This window comes from Equus caballus, chromosome 8 (assembly GCF_041296265.1).
Source record: "Equus caballus isolate H_3958 breed thoroughbred chromosome 8, TB-T2T, whole genome shotgun sequence".
NCBI classification, from domain to species: domain Eukaryota; kingdom Metazoa; phylum Chordata; class Mammalia; order Perissodactyla; family Equidae; genus Equus; species Equus caballus.
The window spans coordinates 63,086,247-63,101,299 of NC_091691.1; the positions used below are offsets into that span (position 1 = coordinate 63,086,247).

Consider the following 15,053-nt stretch of genomic DNA (forward strand, 5'->3'; position numbering starts at 1 on the left):
TAACATTATTTATCAGGTAAATAATTTGAGGTATCTATTAGAAATGTTATTTTCTATAAATATAGACTTTTTTCTTACATTTATATAATGCTTTATACTTTTCATTGGGTTTCTGCATCCATTATTTTAGAGAGTAGCTAAAACAGATTTCATGGTAATGTTTTGATAAATGGATCAACTGACATAAAGAGATGAAATGAATTGCCATTGCTACATAGTAGAGCAAAGAGCTGGATCTCAAACCTGGATTTCCCAAATCCTGGTCTATTTCTATAAATCGAATGGACTGTGGTGGGCTTATACAAGAGACAGACAAATGCTTAGGGTCCAAGGAAAGTAGGGATGTTAAAATAGATTTTTAAAAATTTCATATTTCAAAAAAATCCCAAAGTATCAGTGTTATCACAGAACAAAGTCAGCACTTGTGAAACTTCCTCAAAATTAAGTTATAGCTGAAGATTTGTTGTTGTTATTGTTATTTTTTAACTTTGAATTAGCTACGGTTGAGGGCTGGGGATGTTGTGATATAACAATTTTTCACCACTTACCACTTCCAAAGACTTTTTTTTTAAATTGAAGTATAGTTGACATACAATGTTATGTTAGTTTCAGGTGTATGACACAGTGACTTGACGTTTATATATACTACAAAACGATCACCTCAATAAGTCTAGTAACCATCTGTCACCACAGAGTTATTACAATATTATTGACTGCAATCCCTATGCTGTATATTATATCTCCATGACTTATTTATTTCATAACTGGAAGTTTGTGCCTCTTAATCCCTTTCACCTATTTCGTCCAACGCCCTACACCTCTCCTCTCTGGCAACTACCAATTTGTTCTCTGTATCGATGAGTCTGCTTCTGTTTTGTTTTGTTTGTTCATTTGTTTTGCTTCTTAGATTCCACATATAAGTGAATCATATGGTGTTTGGTTTTCTCTGACTTATTTCCCTTAGCATAATACCCTCTAGGCCCATCCATGTTGTCCAAATAACAAGATTTTATTCTTTTTTATGGCTGAGTAATCTTCCTATATATATATTATATGTATAAATAATATATATATATATATATACACACACACACACACACACACACACACATCTTCTTTATTCATTTATCCATGGGTACTTAGGTTGCTTCATATCTTAGCTATTGTCGATAATGCTGCAATGAACATAGGGGTGCATATATCTTTTCCAATTAGTGTTTCTGTTTTCTTCAGGTAAATAACCAGAGTGGGGTTGCTGGATCACGTGGTAGTTCTATTTTTAATTTTTTGAGGAACCTCCACACTTTATCCATGCTAACACTTGTTATTTGTTGTCCTTTTGATAATAGCCATTATGACAGGAATGAGGTGATAACTCATTGTGGGTTTGATTTGGGTTTCCCTGATTAGTGATGCTGAGCATCTTTTTATGTACCCGTGGCCATGTGTATGTCTTCTTTGGAAAAATGTCTTTTCAGTCTAAAGACCTTAATTCATCTGTGTACTGAACAACATTGATATTATTTTCAATGAAAATACCACATTCGAAGTCCTTTATGACTGGAATTCATCAGTAATACAGAAAAGAAGTCGTCAAATGATCATAAATTAGAAGTAGAAATAACCTGTTCCATCAAAAAATACGGTAATACTTCTACATAAAAATAATTGAACTGCAGCATCTTTTGATCAACTAAACAATAAAATTGGCCCCTACAGCAAAGATAATATGACATTAGTAATCTAATGACAAATTGATCCACCTGAAGAAGGCCTAATGACCAAGCGCCATAAGGGCACTGCTATTGCTCTTCCATTTGTGGGTTAAAAAAAATCAACTATTGAGAACACATTTCTGAAAAGTTTACTGACAGGTATTATAACTGAAAGGAGGATGAGCATTTTACCTGGGCAATGTCCCTGCCTTTCTGAAGAAAGAAGAAACAGTACTTTTTAAAAGCCCTACAACTATAAAGCCAAATTCTCATAGTTCTTGAGTGCCTTCCACCTTCCCCTCAACACAGCTCAGTTAAGGTAAAAATGTCAGTTATCCAAAAGAACTGAAATAAAAAATCAACCCTAGTTAAATTAATTTGCAAATCTCATCTTGTACATTTGAAAATATATAATTCCTAAAGGTCTCTTACGTTTGTTTTTGAATAGCAGAGATTTATCTTCAGAAATAAATCTTCTTTCCTACTTGGATCTGAACATATGAAGTAATATAAAGTTTTAAAAAAATTAAAAAGTTAATTAATCAAAACAATGTAATAAATCATAGTCTTGCTGTACTTTTTCAGACTGTGGCTCACAGTTACTTGATGCAAGTTTATCTTAGTGACTCAAGCCATCAGAATTTGGTAAATTGAGAGTAAATTGATAACAGAATTTTAAAACCAGGCTATTTGTCCTCTTTCTTCCTCCCTCTCAAGCATCCTTCCTCTCTAATTTTAACTGTTTAATTTCTGAGCATTTTCAATAGAAAGCCACTCTAAATTTACTCAGCTCGTACATAAACCTGCAATTCTCTGGTTCCTGAAATGGTAGGGAATCGATGATTCTCAAAATTAAGATTCTCATTAATCATACGACAACTATTACTTGCTTTGGATATTTTACACCAAAGGAAATGCTTCCTGAACACTATATATGTATGTATATGTATACATATACATATATATGTTTCAGTTTTCTATTGTTTAATAAGTGGATTATGCTAAATAAGCATTATATGGATTTTATCATTTAATCCTCACAGCAATCCCATGAATAATTACTATCATCACTATTATCATCTCTGTTTAACAGATGAAGGAACTAAGCTCCAGAGAGGTTGTGTAATTTCTCAAATGAGTAAAACAGACAGGGCTCATGTGATAAACTTGTTTCAGAGCCTATCCCCTTTATTCACTATATTTTACAGGCTCTCCTGGTGATCAGTATTAAAAAAAGAAAGAGACAGAGAGACTGTCTCATCCATAAAGAGTTGGAATATTAACCTCACAGCATAGGTTAATTATGCTAAAATGTTTACAATGTTCCCTGGTGTGAGGTTCTTTGTAAGTATAAAATGCTCTAACCATTTGAGGTCACCCTTCTGAATAGGAGAGGCAGTCAAGCACTTGTACCTTGTCTCAGATTACAAAGTTCCACAAGAAACACATCCAACAGTACAGCGACACAGAGCTCCACCTGGAGGAAATCAACAGGCCATCTGTTCTGTTCCAGCAGAAGTGATGGCTAAAGTGATGGCTTTGCAATAACACCATAATATTTTAACAGCCAGGAACTAAATGCACAGGACTTCTGCTTTCAAAAGAATGTACAAGAAGGAGTGTAAGTAGCCTATTTCTAAATGAATAAGATTTCTAATTGTTAAAAGAAATTCACCAGTAGAGAAGTCATTCTTGGTTTAAGACTCGAACCTAATGCATGAGTTGAAATAGAGACAGACCACGACACTGGTGAATCCTGAGTGTTAGCAAGCACTTTTTAAAGCAAAACAAAACAAAAAAGCTAAACCCAAAAGATGTATCAACCATTTTGTCCTAAATTCACTAAGGTCTTAGCAAGAAAAACAGAATTAATGTTACTAAATATCAGTAATTTAGAAAAGTAGTAAGTGAATGTTGAAATTCATTATGAGTTGCATTACTCCACAGCTTGATGCCCTGGCATAGGGTGCTCCATTTCAGATACTGAGCTTCAAAGCAAAATAAAATTGGTCTTATCACACTACTTTGTAAATTACCTTCTCCACTTTTGCTTTATAAAATGAATTTAGAGAATAGCAATAATACCTTTATTTTACTGGAATAATAACATTAAAACCATGTTTTTTTGCCAAATATCATGCAGTACGCTCATGGAAGAATTTGCCCTTGGGGCCAAACTTTTGATCTTTCTCTTATGAACACTCTTGATATTATGAATAAAGAAATTAAAAATAATCTCCTAGTGAAATTTATTTTACCATATTTACTATTGTAATATTTACTATTGTGATATTTTATCACAAACATAACTGGATAATGAAGCTACAGAAAATTTATTTTTAAAACATTTACTTATTCAACAAATATCGAATCCATAGGCACTATAATGATCACTGAATACTGTTAAAATTTTAAAATTTATTTTATTTTAAAAAATAAAAAGTTTCATTAGAATTAAAATACAATCAAACAGAGCCTATAAATCCAAATGCTATTAAAGACCATATGTCTTGATTCATAAATACAGAGCACACTGTAATCCAGAAAGACCCCTATCTGAGGAAGGGAAATCTTGGTTCTGGGCAACATCTCCAATTCATCAAGGGTCACTCTGCCTTTATCTGGTTTACACACTGTAAATCTTTGAACACATTTGAAGGGAGGAAATTAGGAGACTTTATATATATATTAAGAGAAATTAAGAAATATTATACACATATATTTTATAACACACCTAGAAAAATATCTGGGCCAAATATTACAGTATTTGTAAGCTTTATATATATATAAATTTGCCAACACCATAACATTTGGTCCAGACATTTTTCTAGATGTGTTACAAAATCGAAATGTCCAGCCAATGGTTTGCCCTTTTATTTATATGGGTTCTCTTTTACCCATTTCATGCATCAGCAAAGATGAGCAGTGGACATCATTCTTCTTCTACAGAGGAAATTATTAATTTGTGGAGGTGCATACAGAAATAGTCATGCAAAGAGAAAGACATTTTTCAACTAAACATTTATTTATTCAACAAACGTCCATTGAATGTGTAGGCACTGTAATTATCCATGAATCCTGCTAGATACTTTTCTGTGCCACTAATGTGCCTGGATACATCAAATTATTGGAATCACTTATTGGTAATTGTTTGGTTAATTTTGAAGTGATTCTGAAAAATACTTTGATCAGGTCTCAATACAAATACACTTAGATAAAAAATTCATTCATAGTAATAATCAGTTAGATAAAAGCTGGACATTTGGCCTGCCTGAGCAAATCTGCATATACTCCAGACTTCAGCAATTTTTGCTTCAGAACCCTAACTACTACTTCAGAAAGACTTTGTGCTATGTGGTATCTGTCTGACCTCTAAACAACTGTTAAAGGACCAACTGAAATCCTGTTCCTTAATAACATTTCCAGCACCAAATCCAGGATGCAGCTAGATTTGCCCTTCCACCCTCAAACCCACCACTGCCCCCTGGTGGAGGATTCCCACATTTTGTGTAAGTTCCTATCAGTCCTGCAGCATTGCTTGTTCTGCTATGACTCCAGTACTGTCATTTACTCCAGCATGCTGTTTCAGTTCATACCACTGTTCACTATTTCTTTCCCTTCTTTCTTCTCTGATCATATTCTACCTTCAATCTTCACACCCATCCATCAGCTCCCCTGGCCTTTTTCATTTAGTTAAGGGGGATGGCCTGGCCCGGTCAGGAATATCTTGGGTTGATTTTTAAATAGAATTAAGCTGGCTAGATAAAATACAGCACACCCAATTAAATCTGAATTTCAGATGAACACGCAATATTAGGACTAACTTATATTAAAAATTATTATTTATCTGAAATTCAAATATTACTGGGAATCCTGTACCTTATTGGTTAAATCTGGCAACATTACAGGGTACATATATCTAACATGAATGAAAATATAGGTTAGAGCCTGAAGATAATTCTAAATTAAGAACAAATTGTTATGTGAGGAAAATCTAAGAATATACCAACAGCAGAATTGAGAGGCCAGGTAGGCAGAAGTACTTATGGGGAAGTCTGCAGGCCATTTGAAATCACAGTGCCCATTTAAAGCAATGTTTGCCAACTTTTTAGACCAACAGCATGGATATAGATATATTTCACATCAGAAGCTAGCACATATACACAAATAAAATAAAACTGCTCGTTTCTATTCTCTTCCATTTCATTTTTTAAAAGTGATCACAACCAACTAAGTTGATCACTAATGGGTTATAATACGTAACGTAGAAAACAGAAGTCTAAAGCAGAGGAATGCAGTCTATCAACCCAAAGATACTTGTTGTAGTGTTGAGTGAAGATAGCTGGTTTGTAGTCAAATTTAACATGAATTTTGGCAAATCCAAAGGTGATCTAAAGCCGGTGGGGATATTTTTAGACAGTTCAGGTCAAATTCTAGACAGCTAAAAGCCAGTTAGAAATTTGAAGCACATGCTTTAAACGTGGAGTGAGAGGAATGAAAAGCGAATGCGGTGCAGTGGCATAAGTCAGCATCCTCCAGGGATGAGGAAATGGTACAAGGGTGGCGCAAAAGGCTAAGGCGCTCAGCTTCGGTGAAGGCACCGAAATCCACTACCTGATGAAGAGAAACTAGAGGAGGAAAACAGAGAGAGGTAGCAGCGTTCCAGGGCAACAGCGGATGACTTTGGCATGACGTCACTACACGTCAGTAGATCAAGGTGTAAGCAAACAAGAAACAGAATGTGATTTAATTTAATTATAATTAATTAGTTTTTACTGGAAACAGCTATTGCTTCATTGATTACAGTTCAAATTTAGCTGTTTTGCTTTGCACAAAAGAACTTTATTCTCTCCTTTTTTTATGATATGAACATCTTTAATTTGGAGCTGTATTTCATGAAAACTAAAATAATTATCAATTGAGCAAATGCAACAATATCAAAAAGAGAGACAGTCAAGTAAAGTGGCGGTAGATCTCTAAAGTTGTGGGTGCTATTTTTGTATTGCTTCACATGTTAGAATATTTGGCTGTTAAGTAGCAGATTCTGATAACAGAGAATTCCTTATATTAGATGAAAGAAATGAGCAGATGGGCACTGAAAAGTTTTTCTTCATCCATGTTTTTTAATGGTAAAATAAAGACAATCCCTAAATATTGCATGTAAATAAAACGACTCAGCAAAGCAAATGTTTAGACAGTTACTTGCAGCATGAAGAGCTACGTTAAAATATATGATTACACACAGGAAGTATGGGGAATTTACTTCCTCTCTTGATTTTTCCAGAAGAGTGTGCATACTGTGATATATTAGTGTTTTGCTTAGGGGAGAAGAAGGAGAATTCAAGCTTCCCGGTCTAGAATTCATCGGCCCATTCAAGCCCCCCCTGCCTCCCATTGCAACTCCCTCTGTTAAAGTTTATCTTTACTACCCTCTGCTAGTCAGTGGGGAGACAGCACTTGTTTTGAAACAGGTAGCCAAGAATACTGTTGTTGCAGTCTCTCAAAGCAGGCAAGAATGAGGCATCTTAGGGGAAATGGGTGAAAATGGAGATGGTTAGACTCCCTGTACTACAGAATCCAGTAAGTTGCACAGCCCTCATATATTTGTGCAGGCAAAGTGCAGAGTCTGTGAGATAATAATGTGCCACAGACACAGAATTCATTGTTTGAATTCTTGAATTGCTCAACAACTGGAAAATGATGAAAACACTTCTCTGAGATACCAAGTAAAGAAGTGACCACATATTTCCTTCAGAAAATGTCTCTCAACTTGGGGTGTTTACTGTGCTCTAGAGGTGACTTTTGAAAACAGAGAACAGGGATGCATTTTGATTATCACAATAACTGGGGCTTGTGTTGCTGGAACTTAACATTCAGGGGTTAAGGATATTAAATGGCTTGGAGTACTTGGGGCAGTGCCAACTGTCTGCCACAAAAGCCAATAGCACCTTATTGAGAAATATCACCTTAGACTATATAGATAATTATACAACTAATTGACATATGTAACAAAAGATACCATGTTTACATGTCCTCTACTGAAGAGAAAAAGTGCACCACGGTAGAAATTTCTTGGTCCAAATTCCAAATTCTCAGCAGCAGCAGCTAGGTCACTGTCAGCTTCTTCCAGGCTTTACCTCCTCTCTGATTACTAAGGTCAAGGAGCAGAGCCACGCTCAAACATGGCTGTGGTGTACGTTGATTGGGAGAGAATCTTCCCAGAAAATTGAGGGTGGAAGGGAGGATGAGGAGTAGAGCAGATAAATACATAAAAAATAGGTAAAGGCTGGTTTATTTTTATTTATCATAAAATGATTAAAACTGCTGCTGATAAAGCCACTGAATAATTATCTCAATTCTGAGGAATTCATGAATGAAGACATGGCTGAGCGTTATCCATAGGCTTCTGAGGAGCACAGATGACACAAAGAAAGAAAGAGACTTTGCAATATCTAGTTAATAGGAAAAAATCTGTTTACAGTATCGGTCACTCCACAAACAGCTCTATATTTTTAAAAAACATCATGTTTCTATTCATCTCAATATAATAACACGTTTGAAGCAATTATTACATTAAAAACTTTACATATATTACTTCTGAGCCTCAAAACAACTCCAGAAATAATACATGTCAAAATCACACATATAGAATTCACCTAATCAGGACTTAACCCAAGTCTATCTGACATCAAAGATGAGACCAGCTTTGATTTCTTTCTGCAACCTCAAGTCAGTTGCCCACATCCTATTCTTCCTTCCTATCATATTTTACCCCAATTAAATACATATATATGTATTTATAAAGATGCATACATGCATACACTTTAAGAAATTTGGCAGATTTTATTTACTACACCATCCAGTACCCAGGAATACCTAAACCTCTGGATCTGAGTGAGAATCACCCACTAGTAGGCATTAATCTTCCTCAATAGTTTTAAAAGTTGCATTGGCTCATTTTCACCACAAGGGTGCACTGAAGTAGCAATTTACTAGGCTGGACATAAAGAGCAAACGACGTTTTTCCAAAAGGTTAATTCCTTTTCAAGGAATATATCTATTCATTGGGACATTATTGTTTAATACAAAAATTATTAATGGTAGGCTTTGTGAAATTACTCAATGATAAACTGGTTTGGGTGAGTTCTTAGGTCTTTTGATGTCTCTACTACCAAAAAAACAGCTTCTGAGTGTAAAGGATTTGCATTGTTACTCTGCCCACCTGAGCTCATTCTGACTACACGTATATGAGAAATAAATCCATTTTGATGAATGAAAGTACACTATTCTTCTGTTTTAGGATTGCTATTTAATAGGATTAAATAGGATTTAGGATTGCTAAACCGTGCTTATACAGTGATATGAGAAACAGACATGGTCCCCCACCATCAGGGACTATATGATTTTTTTAAACATCTAAACTAGCCATGAAAAAGAAAAACAAACAAGAGGAACATGACAAAAGTAGCATAAAATATCTATAACTGAATAATGTTTTATATTCATAAACTCTCCAAGATAAACTAGTTATAAAACATATTTCTAGATCACTGACTTATTGTATAGCAGTATCACTGAGCTCAATATTAAAGAATGTCTACAAAAAATATTTGAATTTGGAATAATTTTAAGGTTTTTTCTATCTCTATTAGATATTAAGAACAGTTGTTTATTTAAATGACTCTAGTTTGTAATAATAAAATGAAATAAAAAATGTCATCTGCATAAAAAAGGCAGGGATCCATATTTGTTTATTTGCTGTATTAATTTACTTCGATTTTTTTTACATTAGGTCGAAGAAGATAGCTTACAGGCATGAAATGAATTTCTAAGCCCCACAGAATATTTTCCTTGCCCTTTCACTTCAGTAACAACCTATCCACACACTTGGATCTGTGTCAGGAAAGGGAAGAGTTCAAAATAGTAAGAGGAAGTGAGAAGGGACACAGGAACCTGACATTTTTATATGCTATTAGTGAATCATGACTAGGTAGTACTTTTACTGGGAAATCTATTTATAATTCGTAGTTTTTCATCTAATACTTTCCATCTATTTCAAAACAATACTCTCAACCTTTAAAAATATCTCATTAAAAGAAATAGTACACTCTTTTTTTGAAAATATTTTCAAATTAGGTAGGTAGAGGTTTTTCATCCTCGTCTTAATGATGTGAGTTCTCAACTTCTAAATATCAGGCACGTGCCAAAGGCTGTTATGAATGATGCCACACTAGGATTTGCACAAAAGTCAGGCAGATCCTATGCTACTTGGGATGTCAGTAGGTTTATCTAGGGCATGCCCCACATTCTCTTTCTGTATACTTCCCTGTTGCTGAGTTAAACCCAGCTAGATATGGGAGACCAAAGCAAATCTGTAAAATGGTCATACAAAGTGTTGATGAGTGCTAGCAGCTTAATTTGTCTCCCTAGCTTCCCTTGCCCAAGGATATTTGAAGTCCATATAAACATATAGGGATCAACAGTTTAACCCAAATGAATTAAATTCTAATTGTAAAACTTGAGGCACTGTGATAGGAAAGGGAAATACATTTGGAGAGCAAAGCCTTCCTGCCACTAATCACAGATTTATGTAGACAGCTCCCTATTTCAACAGCGTAATATCCAGCAAATTCTATAAAACGATGTCTCAGACTATAGGACTATAAGACAGGCAACACCGATCTTCACAAGATCGTTTATGTTTACAACAAAGATGCAGAAGAAAAACAATAAGCAAATAGGCTATGTAGCAAAGTCATCACGTTCAAGTCAAGAATAAATGCAATGAGGTATAGTCATATCTGCTGTGCTGCAGCTTAAGTTCTAACTTAAGGAGCTGCCCATTCATAACATGGTTTAGATTACTGCAAAATTTTTAACAAAAATGAAGAGCAGCAAAAACATGCTGGCACTTGAGAGTCATTTTTATGCCCTTTCTTCTTTGATTGCTATTTTAAAATCCTAGAAATATGAAATCCAATGGCTACAGATCCTTTTCACTATTGTTCTTATCATCATCATCATTTACAGGAGAACTCTCTAGATAATAATGCAGCCAAATTGTTCTACCTCTAGGCTATGCTTATCAGCCAATCTGCTTTTATAAGAGCAGGATGCATTCCCTATGTTTGAACATTTCTGTTGCCAACCAATTTACTCACTTTGGTTACCATCTTTATCGTGTCCCTTAGCACGGTAATGGCCCCGTACACACCATTATCACTGGTGTTACTCCTTCAGAGTCTGAAGAAAACTAAAATACAGCCCCTTGATTTTATACGTGAGTAAACTGTGACCTAAGTCAAAAAAGAGGTTAAATGAATTGTTTGGAACGCTTGAATTTTAGTTTAGTGCTATTTTTTCACACCACATGGCTACAAATTTTGCTCATTAGTCTCATCATAAGTTGACAAGAATTCTGGGAATTTTTACATAACAAACTAGCAGAAACTGGTGTAAGTTAAAATATCCTATTTAGAGATAGAGATGCTGAACCAGTAAGTATTTATAAAAAGAACAGGACAAAAATGATGCTAACTAAAGTTTTAAGGTTAAGTGTCCCAGATCTGATAGAATAAAGATTTTCCTTTCTAATTTTCAGAGTAGGAACATAGAAGTTCTGCATGATATGTTATGTTTCTACAGTATGTCCCTGGAAAGGACTATTCAATTCATACTGAAAGCAAATTCTTCAAAGAAAGTCAATATTTAAATTTTTCTGATAATTAATTTGAAATTAAGTTAACAGACTTAAGCTTTGGGGAAAGCATATGAAATAACTGAAATTCTCATAAACTTCATCTGGCAGGAGAGATCCAAAACACAAGAACTCTGGCCTTTTTATGTCTTCCTTCAGCCTAGTCAAACTTTGGATAAAAGTTACACTGTGTGTGGACTTTCTGGAATAGCGACATCCACCGGATGCACATGAAACAAGGCATGAGTTATTACTATTCCTATCTCCCAACATGGAGGCATCCGGACAGGCAGAGGAAATTACACCCATAATTACATTGAGGGTAATGACAGAGCTATGTTCGTTGTCTGGCTTGTCTTTCTACCTAGAACATGAGCAGTGATTGAACAAAGAAAGAGAAAAAACATTATTCAAAAGTTCACCATATGCCAATCACTTTACGCATCTTAACTCATTTATTTTACCACACCATGTATACCATTATCTCCCTCTAAACAGGAAAAGAAAAAAAGTAAGTAACCTGCCAAAAGTGACATAGATAGGAAGAGTTATATTTGAAATTTGAAACTGAGTTTGTCTGGCTTCTAGCCTATTTTCTTTTAGCTATAGCATATGCTCTCCACGCTGAATTAAATGAATATAATTATTGGCAGCTATGTATGTGAGTAATACATGTAAGTTTACTGTATCACACTACAAGTTGTGTGTGTGTGTGTGTGTACATATACACATATATATGCAGATCATTCTCTCTGTTGAAAACACTGACTTTCCCTCTTAGTTCCTGGATTTCCACCAGTTACTCTAATTTTACATGTAGAAGGAAAGGATTTTGAAACTTAATCCTTTAACCAGACTCTGATTTAAGAAACGTTTCTGAAAAGGCAGCTGTGCTTAGCCTCTGACAGAACATAAGGGGAAAAAGACAACCAGAGAAGATGATGCACTCCCTGAAGGTGGAATTCAGGCAGAAGTGGAGATGAGTCAAGGATTGGAGACAAGACAACATCCTCTTTAGTTTTTTATAATGTTACATCACTAATTTTGAAGTGACTTTCCAAATTGCTAAGCACACCTGCATTCAATTCTCAGTACAAAAATATATTTTAAGTTCAAATATAATTGATAATTGAATGATGCATACCTCTTCTCCATTCTGTTAATGTAGATAATGAGGAGTTTACTATAGTCAAAATACATTGAAGGAAACACATTGAATGCACTAGTAACAGTTAATACTATAGACAGAGATAATTGCAGATAAAAGACAAGACCTAAAAGACACTAGGAGTCAACAATAACTGAAAATAGTAATTATGATAGCCTTTACATATTCCTAAAATGTGTCATTTTATGTGGATCTTTTGAAGAACTCATGAGTAATAGAATATACGCCCTCCAATTTTATCTATAGTTAGACCAGATTGCAATAAAATTTAAGTTGTATAATGCCTAGATATTTCAAGGAATGATATACTGCAGATAGGTAAAAACAAGTAGCATTCAAAAGTTAATCCAATATTAAAGGACCACCATTTCCTGCAGAGTGAAAACATAGAACGATTTGCAAAAAAGGCAAAGTAAATAAAATGACCACTAAATCTATTGATAATATTATTAAGACGATATGAGACGCTTTAATGATTAGTTGTATAAGTATGGTTTCTTGGCCATGTAGGAAGGGGAGAAAAAGAAGGTCAATAAACATAATCATGCATGCTCTATGAGCTAATGTGTTAGAAGTAGAAAAATATCTAAAACTTAATGGGAACCATTATAATTGGAATAGGTATCTAGCTAATTCTACCAATGACAAGCCCATTCCAGCAGTAGCATTGAGAGCTAAACTCTGACCCAAAGTCTAGGGCCCTAACAGCACTAAACCATTGCATTTCAAATTGAATTTAGTCTTATGCCCCATTAATTGAACATTTATATTAATTTTTAATCTTAGACTTAAATTCATTGTAAAGTCATGTTCACAATTTTGCTGACATTGCAGCAAGTCCATTTTTTTCTATGATGTATTATTACTCCATAAAATGGATATGTTTCCTAATTAGGATTCACCTGAGAGATACCAGAAGGTGAAACGTTAGGCTAAAAAGAACCTTCATGATATTAAGAAAAGGTGAGAACACTTTAGATGTGGAAATAAAAAGTAAACTTGAGAAAGAGAAGGATCTTCAAATAGGACGTTTTCAAGAGGGAATGAATGATGTTTCAGATGCTGCTTATATGTTCAAAGTTGATATCCTACCCCAAAATGCAGAAAATGTCTTCACAATGTTAGAGCAAAATGACATATGTTGGAAACATGTTCACCAATTTATTTGAAGTGTTTAACATGCATAATGGAAATGGATCAGATTCTCTATATTTCATTTAAGAAAACAGGGTGAGAGATTTGGGTCTATGTCATGTTTCCATTTTAACTAAAGGTCTCTAATAAGTGCATTTCAAAGATTAAATCATTTTTAAATTGCTTTTGGCACCTAAACAGATTTGGCTGCCACACTATTACTAACAATGAAGCCACCTGCTTTTTGTTTGTTCGTTTTCATTTAATACAACTGAGCTTACATATTCCTACCTTACAAAGTCCTCTCAAGTTCAGGTAGCTATTTCATGAAAATGAATTATCATCAGAGCACACAGTTAGTGATATTAGTAGATCAATATAGAATTTTTTTCCTATTAATACCAAGAGATACAGCCCTGGCTTAGGAGACAGGCAGAATGAGTATGTTCATTAACATTAGTCTACATAAAAATATCTTAGAAAGCTAGGTCATTGTCATTAGTCATGATAAGAATGTCTCCTAGGATATGTAAGTCAAAAGAAAGTTTATGTGGCAGAATTATGTAAGGAAACTTACAATAGTGCCTGCCCACAAACCATGCAATTTAGAAACAGCCAAGAAACAAAACCATAGAGAAGGAGAGATAAATACAACATGTATTAGGGGTTATTATGCAACTACAAAGATTCAATATGACCCTGGATATATAGCAAAAAATAGTTATGGAAAAGAAGCTATTTCTTATGCTCAGTAGCTAATTTTCAAACATATGTACCTGTATTTGAAACTTTGAGCATTTCACACATTTTTCTGTATCTGAAAAAAAAATGGATCCAGACTGATATTGTGTATCAATACAGCTGAAAACAGTTAATATAAAGGTAGCCAAAAGCAAAGTTCAATAAGAATTTTTAAAAAGGACATTATTCTGATTTCTGATAAAGTACTTCTGATGTACATTTTGTTCATATTGGAAAAGAATAATTTACTGTTCAGTTTTCCTAGAAAGGATGAAATATCTATAGTAAGATGATTTCATAAAATTTTTAATTAAATAAGAAGCTAGATCAAAGTGTCTAGATCAAACTGTAACTATAATTAGAACCTTTAAAAATAATATATAACTCCATTTTGACAATATATATATTTCAATATCTAACAGTTAATTAAATCTGTTGTCCACATAATTTAGGATAAACAAATTATGTATTTTCATTTTAAAATGTTCAAGGGCATTAGATCTATGAAAATAACACATATCTTTTAATAGTCTACTCTGGAAACTTAAGAAACGCATAATCTTCAGGACAAATGTATTTAATCTAAGGTGAGATAAGA

General features: G+C 34.1%; 1 protein-coding gene across 9 annotated transcripts in view; it reads right to left on the reverse strand.

Moving 5' to 3' along the window:
- The window catches only part of NOL4 (nucleolar protein 4), a 364,258-nt gene that overhangs the window by 262,091 nt on the left and 87,114 nt on the right, over positions 1-15,053 (reverse strand). The window contains exon 3 of one of the 9 annotated variants that reach the window (XM_070275624.1): positions 14,491-14,553. The exons of 7 other annotated variants lie outside the window; for them this stretch is intronic. In XM_070275624.1, coding sequence (XP_070131725.1) covers positions 14,491-14,553 — 63 coding nt within the window. The remainder of the gene's footprint in view (positions 1-14,490; positions 14,554-15,053) is intronic. One more of the 9 variants, XM_014727782.3, reaches the window with a different exon arrangement.